Here is a 17,213-nt window from a genome sequence, read left to right as displayed (position 1 = left end):
TTTGGAAACACAGTGGGGGGGGGGGTTATATAATGTCACTAATCTGTGGGCTGGAAACTGGCTAAATGTGTGTGAGTGGTCGCATCTGGATGTGTGTGTGTGTGTGTGTGTGTGTGATGTTTACGGCGGGGGGTGGCATTCTGGCTGAAACAAAAACAATACAAACACATTTGTACAAATCTACAGTAACAGTCCACGAAGCCAGAATAACGAAACACCAAGAAGCACGTGTGGAATAATAACTTACGTCTCTTAAAGGGACGTGTGACACTGCTGTGTTTTGTATGACAATTATTTTGAAATTTAGTTGTTTCTTTGTCCTCGTTGGTTACGATGTCGGTAAACTCCTGTTCGCCGGAGAAGTGACGGTAAACTGTCTCTTTTTTTTCTGTTATTATCTCAATCTAGTTTTTTTTTTTTTTACCTGAAGAACTATTATGGAGAATATAGCGGCAGATTTGTTTTAGAGCATCTTCCTCCCTCCTTTTCGTTTACAAGCTGCTTGGAATGAAGAACCGAGGGCCCGTGCTCTCTCTCTGTCTCTCTCTCTGTCTCTCTCTCTCTCTCTCCCTCTCTCTCCCTCCCTCTCTCTCTCTCTCTGTCTCTCTCTCTCTTGTTGTCGTTTGTGGACATGATTCAGCTTAATTGTGTGAAAAAAATGACAGAGATGTGGAATGAGGATTGTTTCTCCCAAAGCAGTGCAGCCACACCCCCCCCTAAAAAAAAACAAAAACAAAAAAAACAACAACAAAAAAACATCTACTCTTTGATTCCTCAACAACTTGAACGTTCATTGAAAGAAAAAAAAACAATAGCTTTGACCCACCGCAATGGAAAAGATCTCTCTCCTGTGAGACACACACACACACACACACACACACACACACCGGAGGTGTGTAAACCTTGAAACTCCCAACCTCCAAAACAACAAACAACAGAACTTTCTTGGGGGGGGGGGGGGGGTGTAAACTCATCTTTACATGTTATGGCACGATAACCACTTCATCACAACCATTACAACTCTTTTTTTTGTTTTGTTTTTTTGTTTTTTTGTGTTTTTTAATACAAAGCACAGCTGTACTTTAGAGCTTAACGATGACACACTAACCATCGACCATGCTGATGACGCTTATTTAACACACAGGACGTATCGTGGCAGATCGGTGACGTTGCTTCTGAACGGACGGTGAGATTTCACAGATGAAAAGAAAAAGAAAGAAAGGATGGGAGGAAGGGAAAATGAAAGGAGGAGCTGACTGGAGGTCGGGATACGCGGAGACCTCCTCCTCCTCCTCCTCCTCCTCCAGAGAGTCTACAGGATCTGTACAGGTGGGTTTGTTTTCGTTTTTTTTTGTTTTGTTTGTTTGTTTTTTTCCACAGACGAGACGTGAGAGAGGACGAGCGTCCGTCGCCCTGCGTCCGCTCCGACCTACTTATAGACGCTACACGGTCCGTAATAAGAGATTAAAAGTAGTGAACGCACTGGTGCAGCCGACCCCGGAGTGAAGAAGTGTCTGATGGGTGAGGAAGCCCCTCCCCCTCCTCCTCCTCCTCCTCCTCCTCCTCTTCGTCCTCGTGTCCACCGGGAAGTCCCCGCTGCCTTGTGTCCCCTCTCGTCAGTCCTTCTTCTTGTCCTTCCTCGTGTCCCGCTCCTCGGCGGCCTCGTCCTCCCGGGGCCCGGGGAAGGCGTGGTGGTACAGGTGCCGGTGGTTGGCCGCCACGTTGTACAGCTTGTAGAACGCCTGGGGGGGGAAATCCTCTGTTTTGTGAGTTTTTTCTCTTTGTCATTATGTCACAAGTCTGGTTCTGTTAAGACACCCAGATTATAGAGCATCTTCCTCTTCTAACATCATATTATACAGCATCTTTCTCCTCTAACATCAGATTATAGAGCATCTTCCTCCTCTAACATCCAGATTATAGAGCATCTTCCTCCCCTAACACCAGATTATAGAGCATCTTTCTCCTCTAACATCCCGATTATAGAGCATCTTCCTCCTCTAATATCAGATTATAGAGCATCTTCCTCCTCTAACATCCCGATTATAGAGCATCTTCCTCCTCTAACACCAGATTATAGAGCATCTTCCTCCTCTAACATCAGATTATAGAGCATCTTCCTCCTCTAACACCAGATTATAGAGCATCTTCCTCCTCTAACATCAGATTATAGAGCATCTTCCTCCTCTAACACCAGATTATAGAGCATCTTCCGCCTCTAACACCAGATTATAGAGCATCTTCCGCCTCTAACACCAGATTATAGAGCATCTTCCTCCTCTAACATCAGATTATAGAGCATCTTCCCCCTCTAACATCAGATTATAGAGCATCTTCCTCCTCTAACATCAGATTATAGAGCATCTTCCGCCTCTAACATCAGATTATAGAGCATCTTCCTCCTCTAACACCAGATTATAGAGCATCTTCCTCCTCTAACACCAGATTATAGAGCATCTTCCTCCTCTAACAGATTATAGAGCATCTTCCTCTAACATCAGATTATACAGCATCTTTCTCCTCTAACACCAGATTATAGAGCATCTTCCTCCTCTAACATCAGATTATAGAGCATCTTCCTCCTCTAACATCAGATTATAGAGCATCTTCCTCTAACATCAGATTATAGAGCATCTTCCTCCTCTAACATCAGACTATAGAGCATCTTCCTCCTCTAACATCAGATTATAGAGCATCTTCCTCCTTTAACATCAGATTATAGAGCACCTTCCTCCTCTAACATCAGACTATAGAGCATCTTCCTCCTCTAACATCAGACTATAGAGCATCTTCCTCCTCTAACACCAGATTATAGAGCATCTTCCTCAAACTAACCCTCACAGCTCAGCGATTTGAAATATAAAACCGGTTTAACTGACAATTATGAGTCACTTTCTCAATTCCATTCAATTTGTCAGCCGCCAATAAAATACCTCCGCTACAGCTTGAAGAAGTAGCTAGTAACTGTAATCAATATCACAATACGGGGATCAACCTCAAGCAGTTGTAGGTATTTCTAAAGTTTCATATCTGCCAACATCTTTCATCCATGTTTGTAGTTTTTTTTTTTTCTTTCTTCAGTTTGAAGATTTTCATTCATTAAAAAAGTAAACCTCAGCTCCACTCACCTCATTCGTGCTCCCCTGCAGCGGCGTTAAAAGAAGTAAACATACACATACAATGTGAGCACATAAACATAAACACACAAATAAAATGAACACAATCAGTACAGAGAATAAAGTTACTGATGGATTTTCCTACACTGATTCAAGATATTTTGTCTCCCTCTAGTGGTTTAATGATAAAGTCTCATCTGACGTTCGTCTTCTAATTTTGTCCTTTAAAAAATAAAAATAAAATCTTACATTATAGCTTAACGTTTTTTTATTTTTACGCAGATTGGAAGGGTTTCGTCATGTGATTTTGGTCTTTGTCTGAGTTGTGTTGCAAATAACTTCCAGTTCATTTCACATATTTTAATTCAGTGAATTATTAAATGAAATAAATAAGAAATGAGCCTCCAGTCTGGTCGTCATCCAGCAGCTTCTGCAGCTTTTTTGTTTGCCTGGTGATAAAAAAATATATTGGTGTATTACATGGAAACCCTGACATTTCTCCTTTATTTCTATTTAACTTGTCGTCAGGAGGAATCAACGTCACATTTACATCAATATTTCTCAAACGTCTCACCTAGAAAGCACCGGAAATTCTTAATTTCAGTGACTTTTTAGCCGATTTTTACCCAGAATCCCCGTGCAAAGCTTCAATCCAAAAGCGCCCGGCTGTGATTTACCTGGTCCCACAGCGCGCCGGCCACCTGGTCGATGACGGCGCCCAGCTCCCGGTACTCGCCGGAGTAGCGGATGTAGGCCCAGGTGCAGAGCGTGATGAGCGCCAGGCCCAGCACCATGTTGCACAGGCTGGCGATGATGTCCACGCCCACGAAGCCCGTGATGCCCGCCGCCACGTACATGACGAAGATGACCACGAAGAGCGTGGCCGGCGTGCGGGCGGCGTGGAAAATGTTCTTGGAGTCATTGTGCTTGATGTACTGGACGAACACCTCGTCCACCTCGCCCTCCAGCTGCTGCAGGTAGCGCCGGCTGAACTCCTCGCCGCCCATCTTCTTCACGCCGCGGAACACCTGCAGTGCCTCCTCCCGGATGACGCCGTGCCGCGACTGCAGCTCGCCGGGCGCCAGGAAGGGCCGGTCGCCGCCGCAGACCTGCGGGGGAGGGGGGGGGGGGGACCGGAGGGTGAGGACCCTGAAACGACGGAGCTGCCGTGTCGGAGGTTAAAAAGTGTGACCAACCTCTTCCATCTTTTTGTTGTACAGATCCTTCGCCGCCGCCACGGCTGCTAGATTATTGGCCTCCGCTGTGGCCTGAGAGAGAGAGAGAGGGGAAAGAGGGAGAGAGAGATGGAGGGAGAGAGAGAGACAGAGAGAGAGAGAGACAGAGAGAGAGAGAGAGAGAGCGAGAGAGAGAGAGGGAGAGAGAGGGAGGGAGAGAGAGAGAGAGGCAGAGAGAGAGAGGGGAAAGAGGGAGAGAGAGAGGGAGAGAGAGAGGGAGGGAGAGAGAGAGAGAGAGGAGAGAGGAGAGAGAGAGAGGGAGAGCGAGAGGGAGAGAGGGAGAGAGAGAGAGAGGCAGAGAGAGAGAGGGGAAAGAGGGAGAGAGAGGGAGAGAGAGAGGGAGGGAGAGAGAGAGACAGAGAGAGAGAGAGACAGAGAGAGAGAGAGAGAGAGGGAGAGCGAGGGAGAGCGAGAGGGAGAGAGAGAGAGAGGGGAAAGAGGGAGAGAGAGAGGGAGAGAGAGAGGGAGGGAGAGAGAGAGACAGAGAGAGAGAGAGAGAGAGAGCGGGTGTGGCAGTAAAGTGTTAATCTACAAATGCACGAAGTGGCAGCAAGAAATATGTACAGTGAGACGCACGTCGATTAATTTATGCAAATGAACTGTGACAAAACTGAAATACAGTTAAAATGGCATAAAAAGTACCTGTAACATCGACTTTGGATGCGGCAGCTCCTCACCCTGGTAGATTTTGATATACGCCTGGAAAAATAAATTAGAAATGCAGAGTGTTTGTTCGTTTTACTTCAGCAAATCACCTTCTGATCTAGACATGTTTACCCGATTGATGCGTTCAAGTAAAGATCAATTTAAAAAAATCTACAAAACTGTGTTAAAACACTTGCAATGTGCAGAAAAACTGCTGCAACTGGAAATGTGCATGTTTGAACATAGAAACAATGAAAGTAGATTTTTCAAAAGTGGAAGAGAAAACCTTTTTTTTTAAAGCTAAAATGGTGAATACATGAGTGATTTTGGTCAAACTTCCACCACTTTGGAAGACATTCAATAGTATAACAGGCTTGATACGGTGTATTTAAAAGGATTTAAATGTCTTACAACAAGTTAGTTACATCACTGCTTTCTGTTTTTCAGAGAAATGTCTGGAGGTTTAATATTTAATACTTTATATTTTATATTAACGTCGCCGCTCCCACCTTGAAATACTCCACCAGGCCTCTGCAGGTGATTTTGCTGCCGTTGATCTCCTTCACGTCGATGTTTCGGGGGCTGAGGAGCCACGGCACCAGGACCTTCAGGTTGTTTATGAACTCGCCGTCGATCTCTGCGAAGCGAGGAAAAGCGAGTTAAACGAGTTCACAGAGGTGAACAGAGATAAATAAATAAAAATAAAGTTACTACTCTATTTTAAAAGATATGTACAAGAGGCCAGACTCCGACAACTAGAGCACGATCTCCAAAGTATTTGAACTTATTTTGCTGCAAATAGGTGTGTTATTTTGAAAATATCTCAGAAAACTTGAACAAGTTTACATTTTGAGTTTCACTTGGTAAATGTGTGAGTTTTAACAATATCTCTTGATTTTATTATCAGTTTCCCCATATAATTATGAATAGTGAAGCAGATTACATGGTGCGAATTAAGAATGAGCCACATTACATCTTAGTTTTTCAGAACATTTTACAATTTTTTAATTAAAATGTGTGGTTTTGTGACAAAACCAGTGAGCTGGTTAAAAACAAATGGAGCTAAAATCATATTTAATTTATGAAAACAAGCATCACCGAAACTGACTATACTGGAAAATGGAACAGACTTGAATCAAAAAAAGATTAAAATCAACTCTGGAGCCCCAAAAAAAACAAAACAGGTTTGTCGGCCTTTCATCTGAAAAAGCAAAGGAAATGACCTTTGATCCTCCCGTCAAAGTGCGGGTTGGTCGCCACCTTGAGGCCGGGGTGAGGCATGAGGAAGCAGGAGATGTTGGTGAAGCAGGAGTGGATGTGCTTGCGGACGTTCTGCAGCTCCTCGTGCTGGTTCTCTGAGATCTGGGGGGGGGGGGGGGGGGGGGGGGGGCACAAAGACAGCAGCACCCGGGGGGTCACTTTCAAGTCCCAGGACGCTCGGCCGTCCAAACGCAACCGACGTCCGGAACCTCACCTTCAGCCGCTTTTCTAGGAACTTCATGCCACCTTCCTGCCCGTATGGAAACTCGTAGGGAAAACTCCAGTCCCGGACCAGGAAGATCATGGACTGGGGAGGGTGGGAGGGAAGGGGGGGGGGGGGATCCAAATGTCACTATTCTCTAAAATCAGCGTATCGATGAGATCCGGAGAGTTTTTAGTTGGTCTCACCTGGAAAGGCTTGAGGAACGTCTCCTCCATCGCTAGTCGGCCATATTCAGTGAAGAGCTGCAACACGGGAGGATGGAGAGAACGGGGGAGAGGGAGAGAGGAGGAGGAGAAGGAAGAGTGATAAAAGTTAATTTGGAGAAAGAAAGAGGAAACGAAAGACAATGTGTAGGATTGAAGAAGGGAAGACTGAAAAAATAGAGAGGAGAAAGACAAGAAAGAAAGTGGAGTCGAGAGAAAGAACAGAATAATAAGAAGTGACTGAAAAGAAGGAGTGGATGGAGAGAATGAAAATGAAGAAAAAACTCACGAGAGACAAAGAAAATTGTATAAAGAGCAAAAGAGAAGAAGATAAAAAAAGACTGAAGAGAGAAAGGACAGAATAAAAAGAGGGAAAGAACAGAATAGAGGCAAAAAGCAGCATATGAAGGAAGATAAAGAACTGAATAGAAAGAATAAAGAGACGAGACAAAGAAATGAACAGAAAGATTGATAAAAGAACTAAATATATAACTACAGAGGAAAGAAGTGGGTTGAATAGAAAAATGAAAGAAAAAGAAAAAAAACAGCAATAGAAGTAATATAATAAAGAATAGAATAGAAAGAAAGAACCAAATAGAATAGAGAGAAAAGAACTGATGAAAAGGAAAGGATGAAAGAAAAATGTAATGTCTGAAAGAATGCGAAGAAAAGAACAAAAGAGAAAGATAGAATTGAAGATGAAAGGAAGGAAGGAAAGGAGGAAGGAAGGAAGGAAGCATTTCACCTGTAGATGCTGGAGGTCGTCCTCCTGTACGTTCTGTGAGATGTTGTAAACCTGAAACAGTCGATCGACTCACAGCGTCACTGAATTCAAATTAAATAACATCCATCAACATCTGGAAGCTCAAATCTTCCCTCGTTCCTCGAGAAAAGAAAACCGCCTTCCGGGAGATTTCTCAACTATCACTCTCCACTCGCCACATACTAAACTACTGCTTGTAGCCCGAACCGTCGCCACGACAACCAAACTCACAAACTGGAAACCGAAAAATAATATCAGTTAAACACCAATGGAAAAATCTGCCGTCTATAAAACCTCCTCAAGTCGATAAATGGATAATTTCACCTTTTTTTTTTTGACAATTAGCTTAAGAATTCCATAATATAATTTGTTTTATTCATAATCCATTCATTATTTTTGTTTATTTAAATTTTTTGTGTCGGTTTTCTGTAACGTTATCAGTGTTTATCAGAGAATTTATACATTACTCTTGTATATAGAATGTATTGTTCATCATCACACATATATGGAATTGTTTACTGTTTTGTATTATTTATCTGCACTACCTTAAAGAAAAAAAGAAAAAAAAAGAAAAGAATCTGCTGACTCATCGATTCTCCGAACCACATGCTTCTTTCAAAGAGCTCCACCTCCGTGTGTGTGTGTGTGTGTGTGTGTGTGTGTGTGTGTGTGTGTGTGTGTGTGTGTGTGTGTGTCTGTACCTGCATGGAGCTGATCATGGTGCTGAGAGCGAAGACGGTGGCCGAGTCTCTCAGCGTGGACTGACTGTCGAACGTGCCCTGAGTGTCCATCAGCAGCACGGCCACCTGAACACCAACACACACATTGAGACGTGTGTGTGTGTGTGTGTGTGTGTGTGTGTGTGTGTATAAATACAGTGTAAAGGAGGGCAGGTAACAAGGAAAAAGGCAAAAATATATTTTTTTAAATCCTCATTTCCTCACATTGCTTTTAAAACATTTAAAGGTGTTTTTGTTTTTTCAAAATGTTTTTCAATAAGATTAAATTATATATTTTTTTATCCTCAAATGAAATGTACAGTTTTGAGCAGTTTATAGTCATCAGAAAAAAAATGGATAATCAAAAATGCTATTTTAAAGGTCTCATATTATAAAGCTTCTCAACTCTTCCACCTGCTCTCGTTGCTACAAAAACATTCTATTCAAAGTTTATTGATTTTCCCTCCATTTGAATATCAGATCCTAGGAGCTGCATTCAGAATCTGCTGTGTCTGTGTGAGCTGGACTGGCTCCGCCCACACACGCCCATATATGGGAAGAGGTCGGAAGCACTTCCTCCCATGGAACAGAGCTGCCTGATTGTGGGAGGAGTCAAAGGGGGAGGAGCCTACCTTGATTGTGATTGGCTAAACCCCCTGATGACGCTATATAGGGTTTGATGTCTGATTGGTTGGTTGGAGCGACACACTTTTTAACTTCTGGGGACGATTATTACTGTTGGAAAACCTTTAGAAATGTACATAATATGACACCTTTAAAAAACTTAAAATGTTGTAATTATAATTTTTCATGTGATAAAAACAAAACAAGTATGTAAATAGTGAGTTTAGTGGTGATAACGGCAGCGGCGTAAAACAGTGTAAAGACGTTCTCGAAACATATTGATTAAAAGTACATGTGTACTCCACTCTGTTGGTATTTTAACTTTAAAGTTTAATCCATAGGTGTAGAAATTTAAAGTATTTCAATGGGCGTCTTTGACACAGCAGCATAATAAGATCAAATATAATTCCTCCCAATAACTTCATATTTCTAGTTATTTTAACAATCGACGTAATAAACTAACGGCAGTAATGTGACAACCTGCTTTATTATTTTTGATTTGACGTCGGACTTCCTTGCACTTTCCACATTGTTGTTGTTTTTCACATCTGCTGCACCCCGAAGCGCGCCCACACTCTGAAAACCTGCCAGAATCTAAATTAATACACATATTGCACCTTTAAATGACACTCATTTGCAAAAAGCTGCTTTGTGATGTAAAAAAAAAAAAAAAAAAAGATAATCCCAGCAACATTTAAGAACGAGTTTATTGAGTAGATATAATTATGAAGGCGAGAAACATGTTTTTTTGCAGCATGAAGCAAATAAGGTTAATTATGCATCAGTGTCATGTGCAATTAGGCGGCTCAGTGCACACACACACACACACACACACACACACACACACACACACTGGCTCACCTTCCTCCCGTCTGGCTTGTCCACCAGAAACACCTCGCTCCAGATCTGGATCCCGGTGGTCTCCCTCTCCGAGCCGCCCCTCCAGGAGAAGCCGGTCAGAGGCTCGTCTGCGACGCCCAGCCAGGTATCAGACGCCTGAGGACGACAATAATAACAGGAAGTCTGGTGAGAACAGGGAAAAGGTTAAAGCTGCACATGTGCAAAAATAAAAAATGAATTATAATTTTAATTATATATATTGATTTGAAGCAGGTTCTTCTTTTACACCATCTAATTTTAATGTAAATTAGATGGTTTAAGAGTCTCTTTAAGTTTCACATCAGCACAATTTTCTTTATTCCTTTCTTCTTCTTTCCCTCTTTCTTTTTTTATTATTGTGAGCCGCGAGAACGGTGTGGACCCGCCGGAACCAGCAGGTGGCAGTGGTGCAACTTCACGGATGCCAAGTGAAGAAGAAGAAGAAGGAGAAGAAGAAGAAGAAGAAGAAGAAGAAGAAGAAGAAGAAGAAGAAGAAGAAGGAGGGAAACAGTCTTCAGGGACGAAGAGAGCGGTGGGAAACAATGTCGATAGAACCAGCAGGTGGCGGTGTTGCAACGTTATGGATGCAAACCGCCTTTAAAACCAGAAGAAGAAGAAGAAGAAGAAGAAGAAGAAGAAGAAGAAGGAGGAACCCTTCAAACAGCTGTTGGGGCATCATTGGCTTGGTTGGTTGTCTCTTAATCAGAAGATTTGATTTCCCTATTTCAACTTCCATTCAATTCAACTTTATTTATACCGCACCAAATACAACACAAAAAGCCAACGGCAGCTACACGACCGCCCGCCGTGGAAAAGCTCCAAGACAGTAGAACCCGTTCCCTCCGTGAAGTTCTGCTCGCTCTCCCGACTTACGTGGTTGTACATGTAGCGCAGCATGAAGTCCATGAGGAAGGACTTGCCCTTGCGGAACGCCCCGGCCACGGAGATGGCCACCACCTCGCGGTCCCGCACCTCCTCGGCCAGCAGGATGCGGCTCAGCGCCGCCTCGTCCAGCTCGAAGGTGTGGTCGTCCTTGACCAGCAGCACCTGGATGGGCCGGGCCCGGCCGTCCGGCTCCTCCTCCTCCGAGCTCCAGTCGTACACGTTCTTGTCGCTGAGCGACCCTGGGGTGGGAAAATTAGGGGAGGGGAGGGGGGCGGGGCTTAGTGGAAAATCACCTGTGACTCTTCCCTGAGGCGGCGAGGCCGAAGTGCCAACCGCTACACCACCGTGCCGCCACCGGAGGACATTCACCCGCCCATTAAAGCCAGGAAATAGAAAAAGTTCGGTCCATTATTCCCTCCTGGATCAATAGCGTCGCTCTCGCGAGCTTGTTAATGATAATTAGAATGAATCCGTCCTTGATATTCATCCAGTGAGCTCACTTTTTTTTTTCTTCTTTCTCTTTCTGGCAGTGACTCAGTGTGTTTCCTGTCTCTGCTGTCTGATGGAAGCACCAGATCCCGTCATGTTAGCACAAACTTGGGCTGATCTCAAGGACACGTGAACAAATTAAAAGCATGTCCTTTAAGCTCTCACAACACAAAGCAAGACAAAAAACAACAACAAAAAACAACAACAACAAAAATTGTGGGTGCATGCATTGGAAGATGAATGCACAGTGAATTATTGAAGCCAGGAATCACTCAGGCTTTTCCTCCCCAGGCCTGGAGGGGGACAGTCGGTTCCCCCTGCACAGGCCTCAGCCTGGCCTAGCCCGGCCCGGCCCGGCCTGGCCCAGCCCGGACCTGGTTAACCTGATCATGCTGCTGCTGCTGCTGCTGCTGCCCTTAAAACGTCTCAAGACGTCAGAGCCTGCTTAAAGTGGGTCAGAGCAGATCAGCTATCTCATGACAAACAGCAGCAATTCCACCTTTTTTCCCCCTCTCAGTCAATCCAGGCTTTTTTTTTTTTTAAATATCATTTTTTATAAATCCCCTCCAACAGGCCTGGTTCAAAGTAAACCGGAGGCTCAGTGGGATGTCAGGAATGCGATGATAATGATGAAGGTGATGGTGATAGTGATGACAGCAGGGTGCCGATGATGGTCCTGGAGATGATGACAGGCTGTTTACTGATGCAATATTACATAATATTTCTGCTAAATGCACCGGAGGAGGCTGGGGCAAAAAAACAATAAACACATAAGGTGTGTTGTGTGTGTGTGTGTGTGTGTGTGTGTGTGTGTGTGTGTGTGTGTGTTTTTTATTAAGGCTTTTTTGGGGGAAACAGAACGAATCTTGGATCCAAAACACAATAAATACACTGAGTGTGGTATAGTGATATATACATCTGTAAATAAACGTGTGGATGTGTGTTTCTTCTGCTCGATTCCCCCCCCCCCCTTGCAGAAAAAACGACGCACTAATAATATTAGATACCAAAAAAAAAAAAAAATACAGTGTACTGCACAATACTGCAGAATAGAGAGAGAGAGAAAAAACAAGGCTTTCGAGATGGAGTCTGAAATAAACATCTAATTAGCTGCATCGCTTACACCCTCCTCCCGACAGGAATGGAGAGAACCAGAGCGAGGGAGAGGGGAAAAGAAAACGCGTTTTGAGCGTCAAGGAGAAGCGTGAGGGATGAAATGTACGCACACTCACCCCAGCTGTCTCTGTCGGGACGGTGCTTGGCCATGATACTGTCGGTAAATCCCTCTGATTGCGCGTTAATCGGCAGTCATGGGTGTCGGTGTGGGGCTGTGAGGATGCCCTGTCTCCGCCGAAACGATGCTCCGACCAGGCGGTGGAGCTTTTTTTTTTTTTTTTTTTTTTTTTTTTAAAATTCCCAGAGCGCTGCAGAGGGGCGGCGGAGGTCGGGGCGCCAGGGGGCGCTATTGTCTGTTGTCCCTCCCTCCCCTTTTTTTTTTTTTTTTTGCCCCGACAGAGGCAGCTTCGAAGCGAAACGGAATAAAAATGAATTTCTTTGTACGATGTACAGCAAAATAAGGGTGGATGTGCGCTTCCGGTGGCGACCGAGACCGTTTATATCGCCTCCCACTTGTCCAAGGAAACACACAGGTTGCAATGCGAGCGGCCGCCGGCAGGGGGCGGTGTAGTACAGAAATTACATACCCGTGCTACGTTCGCGTACCGTCGTACGTTTGACATTTAACTTGTCAACAAAGGGGCAGGATGTTTACAGAACACTGCAGACCTTTCACAACGCACAAGGACGATTGCATTTAGGAATATTTATCGTCAGACTCCTAGTTTCAATTAAATGCGCGGGTATTCGAATAAAATTAGTCAACATGCAGATATTTTAATACATTGTCCTTTTCTGTGCATGTGGTCATTTTAGTTGAGTGGTCATATATTTCATGGAGTGGGCCAGACTGCTAAACAAGTGCCACAATAAGTTATTATTAGTTGTGTCGTAGAGTATACGTGATGGAAATGGATATATTTACACAAAACCAAAAAACTACTACAGATAATTACTATATCTGAAGTCAATTTCAATGAAACATTCTAGTGTAGCATACAGTGAAATATTAAACACAATTGCTAATTGTTAAATTGTGCATGTGTTTACAAACTCACACAGTCTAAACTTATGGCAGCTTCACTTGAAAATGGTCCAGACCACTTGGTCCAGTCACTGTGCTCATCTTTATGTCTAATAAGTAGTTTTATCTTTTTGTGACATCTTGAGATTTGAGTTGCTCTTGGTTGTTTTACACTCATTTTTGCTGTCATTTTGTGTCAAATAATTTGCATCCTAGTTTGTGTGTTATTGTGTTGATTGTAATGTTTTTTCCTGTTATCATTTTAAACTCTTGTGTAATTTAATTGTCATTGTGGTCAACTTATGTCTAACTTCTAGTTTTATCTCTCTTCATGGCATCTTGTTATAGTACATATCTTCGTTATTTGTCAATTATAGTTTTTGTTATGATTTTGTGGGGTTTTTTCCTTGACAGTTTGCAACCATGTGGATATTTAGTCTATTTTTTTTGTTATGTTTTACAGTCTCATGGTCATTTTGTGCCTGTATTTTACGTCATTTTGTTGTTTCTAATTTCTGTGTGGCGAATTGCAGTTTTCTTGTGTTTGTTTTGAACTCTTTACTTGTTCGTCGTTTATTGAACCGGTTACTATGTGTGTGGCTTTGGCGCCCTCTAGCGCGGTGGCAGCGCACGTCCGTTTTCCTCCGGAGAGTGTCAGTTTTCCGACACGCCCCTGAACGCACCACCACCAGTCCCATAGCAGCACAGCAGCGACTTCTCGGAGATTAGCGGCACACTGTTGCTTTTCTTTTTTTTCCCCCTTCTTCCTCCAAATAAATCCAACATTATTAGAGGATTTATGCAGTTTAAAGCTCTTTTTCTGCACGCGGGAGTTCCTCTTCTCTAAAACCGTCCAGGGGGAGAAATGACACGCCAACGGCAGAAGTTAAGGCTGGTGTTTTTGCGGTGGGTTGAAGCCGCTGTGAAGGAGACGGAGTGAACCGCAGCAGCAGCCTGAACTTTACTACTGTTTCCTCGACAACAAAGGAGCTCGACGCTGATTTCTTTTATTTAAAAGAAAAATATATATATTCTTCCCACATTACTCGACGCCACAGCTCGGCTAAAGGCCCCCGGGTGGGGGTGGGAGGGGGGGGGGGGTGGGGGAGAAGCCGTGGGATGCGAGGCGCTCGCCGCGCTGCAAAAAGGTAACGTTGACGTTTAGTAACCGGACACGAAGCTAAGTTAACGGCTAGGTTAGCTCGCGCTAGCCCGACCCGCGCGGATGCTCGGAGCTCCGCGGAGGGAGACCCGGGTCTCGACCGCAGGAGTGACCGCATCACTCCGCCCTGGTCCCCGTGTCTTTACTGCAGGAGGGACCGTGTCACTCCGCCCTGGTCCCCGGCGAACGAGAGACATTAACTTGTTGTTGGAGAACTTTTTTTTATGCCACAAGCAAAATCTCCCATCGCAGCTGTTTGAACGGATTTTTTTTAATTTGATGAGTAAATTAAAGTTTTTATTTTTTTTTATAAAGGCAGATGTGTTCTTTTTTTTAATTTTTTTTTTTATAAATCTCTGTTTCCTGTGTGTTTTATTTCCCCTAAAATGAGTCAGACTCGTCGTAAAACCGCAGGAATATGAGACACGTTGTTGCTGTTTGTTTTGTGTCACTTTATGTTTGTTTTCAGTCTCTGTGGATGTGGTCTGTATTTTATTTTTGCACTTTTGTTGTAGTTTAAGCCATTTTTGAGAACTACTTTTTTTTTTTTTTTAGACAAGTAATACATTCCAAATATTGACACAGTACTATTTTGATCACTTAGATATTTACATTTGCCGTTTTAACATCATGCATCATCACGAAATAATGTACACAACCTTTTATTTGTCCCACATTGGCGAAATGAATATTGTTACACCAGCCAGTGGACAGTAAATAAATAGATTAAGAATATGAACAATACATAGAGTGTGTGTTAAATAACAATAACAAAAACAGTTAAAAATATATCTAATCAGTGTAATTGTAACAAAGATAAAGTAAACTGGCACTACATGCACGTGTGGACGTATCTCCTATTCAAAAAGCAGCATGTTAGAAATCTGGATTCTGTTATTTAAATATTTAAATGCTGCAAAGATAGATACAACTACTCATACATGCATGAACATAAAAAACAAAAGCAATGCTGCATATCCAGTAAATTTCATGTTCAATTTAATGTAGACATTTGTGCAGAATTAATTACCACCACAGTGCAGTTCAAATTGGTTGAGTATTGTTTTAAACAACAGTTCTTGCACTTGTAATTAAGTATTATTTAAGCATTATTACAGAATTATTCACTACCCATGCCGCCTCAGGCCGTCATGTTGCAGGTTTGTGACTCACTGTTGATGGTTCATCTAACTTTTTGGCCTTTTTGTTGAAGTTTTATGTCTCAGTGTGTTAATTTTGCATCTTCATAGGAGTTTTAAGACCCACCGGAGTCAGACTGTGGCTTTGTGGCTGTTTTGCAGATCGCTTGATATCGTTTTTGTTTTGCATCTCTGCAGCCCCGTGGTGCTTCTGAGTCCTCGGTAGTCGGTATTTTCCTGTCGGTCGTTGTCTCATTTGTGTCTCAGTGGTTATTTAGTGCTTCGTTGTGGTCACTTTGTGGCTGTTTTGTGTGTTTACAGGAGGTTTCTGTGTCTTTTTATGGAAATCTTGTGCCTCATTATTGTGCGTGTGAATGTATATCAGCTTTAATGACGTATTGGTAGTTGTAGAGAAGAGTATTTATGTAGTAATTTCCTGTGGTCTTGCTGTCGGTCCAGCTAAAGATAATCAATGTGTACACATACCAGCATTTCTCACGCCTGTCATATCTCTGATCATTTCAAGTGTGCTCAGCCATTTTCCTTTGTACACGTCTGCATGAATGTGAATCAAATTAGATTAAACTTGACATTTGAGGGTTTGGTAAAAGATTTTTAGTCTGCTCATCTCGCTAAATCTGATCTTGTGGCCGACTGAAGAAAACACTTCATGCACGTGACGTCTCTTTGCTCTTGAGTTTTAACACTTTATTTTTTTTCTTTTTCGTCTGTTGCCTCCAGGGCATGGAGCGCATAGAGGGGCCGTCTGAGTAGCCGCAGATAAAGTCACATCGAGGAGGGTTTTCGTCTTCACCTGACCCACCCCCCACCCCCGCCCGACACCAGATCCGATCGAGCCAACTAAATGTAAAGGAACCTTCCGGGTCGCAAGGCGCCATGGACATGTTTCCCCGGGCAAGCGACGGGATCCAGAGGAGGAACCCTCAGCATGACTTTGAGCTCATCCAGAGGGTGGGAAGTGGAACGTACGGGGACGTGTACAAGGTAGGGCGGCTTACGCAGTTGTTAAGTTTCCCACAGCGTGCCAACCGGACCGAGCGATGGCGCGGCTCGTCCATCACATGACTAATCAAACCGCGGTTGTACTTTCAGCCCGAGCGCTGTTTGTTCTGCAAGCGTGCGGCCGACACATTTCACAGGAAGCTTTGGAATGAAGGTCAAATTCTGTGTCGACTCATACAGGGGGGGGAAAAAGCAGCGAATCTTTTTAACTTAACGTAATTTGTGCTTTCTCGATTGTGCTCAGCCTCCTACGGAAAACTGAACCCGTTTGACTCTCGTGCTCTACTGAGAGGAACAGCGACTGCTTGTAAAGTCATGCCTTTTTTTTTTTTAATCTTGATCACATTTCTTTCTGTTTTTAGCTCAGTGCAGACCTAAAAAAAAAAAGATCAAATCATGGCTAGAAACTTTTTTGTGTAGAAAGTGTTTAGATATAAAGGAAATTCGATAAGATGCAACAAAAATCTGTCTGCAAATGATAAAGAATTGACAAAGAATTGCACAATATACCTTATATACATTACGTATGAACAAATTTGTGACAGTGATGAGAGACGAGACAAAAACAATGAAATAAATACACGTATTCACAGAATAACAATGAGGAAATATCGTCAACAGAAACAGAAGGTTGAAAGAGTTTGAGTTTCTGCAGCTGGAAGAGAAACTATGAGGAAATCATTTGATCGTCGTGGATCAAAAGTTTTT

At 43.2% G+C, this 17,213-nt stretch overlaps 2 protein-coding genes across 4 annotated transcripts in view; one reads left to right on the top strand and one right to left on the bottom strand.

Annotated features, from left to right (window-relative positions):
• Positions 1 to 1,616: 1,616 nt before the first annotated feature.
• On the bottom strand, positions 1,617 to 12,307 carry atl1 (atlastin GTPase 1; the record flags this gene model as incomplete). Its single annotated transcript, XM_080512578.1, has 14 exons — positions 1,617 to 1,742; positions 3,129 to 3,143; positions 3,794 to 4,225; positions 4,313 to 4,384; positions 4,994 to 5,050; positions 5,506 to 5,633; positions 6,220 to 6,358; positions 6,471 to 6,563; positions 6,665 to 6,721; positions 7,428 to 7,478; positions 8,147 to 8,251; positions 9,650 to 9,784; positions 10,541 to 10,791; positions 12,274 to 12,307. 14 exons carry the CDS (start codon positions 12,305 to 12,307, stop codon positions 1,617 to 1,619), a joined length of 1,695 nt encoding a protein of 564 aa, XP_080368704.1.
• A 1,580-nt stretch (positions 12,308 to 13,887) lies between these two features.
• map4k5 (mitogen-activated protein kinase kinase kinase kinase 5) overlaps positions 13,888 to 17,213 on the top strand; it is a 37,678-nt gene continuing 34,352 nt past the window's right edge. For 2 of the 3 annotated variants that reach the window (XM_080513024.1, XM_080513022.1), the window contains exons 1-2: positions 13,888 to 14,087; positions 16,224 to 16,487. In XM_080513024.1, the coding sequence (XP_080369150.1) occupies positions 16,380 to 16,487 (108 nt within the window). In that variant the 5' untranslated portion in view covers positions 13,888 to 14,087; positions 16,224 to 16,379. Of the gene's footprint in view, positions 14,088 to 14,216; positions 14,330 to 16,223; positions 16,488 to 17,213 lie in introns of those variants that run through there. The other variant, XM_080513023.1, reaches the window with a different exon arrangement.

Source organism: Blennius ocellaris (genome assembly GCF_963422515.1).
Source record: "Blennius ocellaris genome assembly, chromosome: 17".
Classification (NCBI taxonomy): Eukaryota; Metazoa; Chordata; class Actinopteri; order Blenniiformes; family Blenniidae; genus Blennius; species Blennius ocellaris.
Note: the sequence above shows the minus strand (reverse complement) of the source record. Positions and strands in the feature narration are given on the sequence as shown.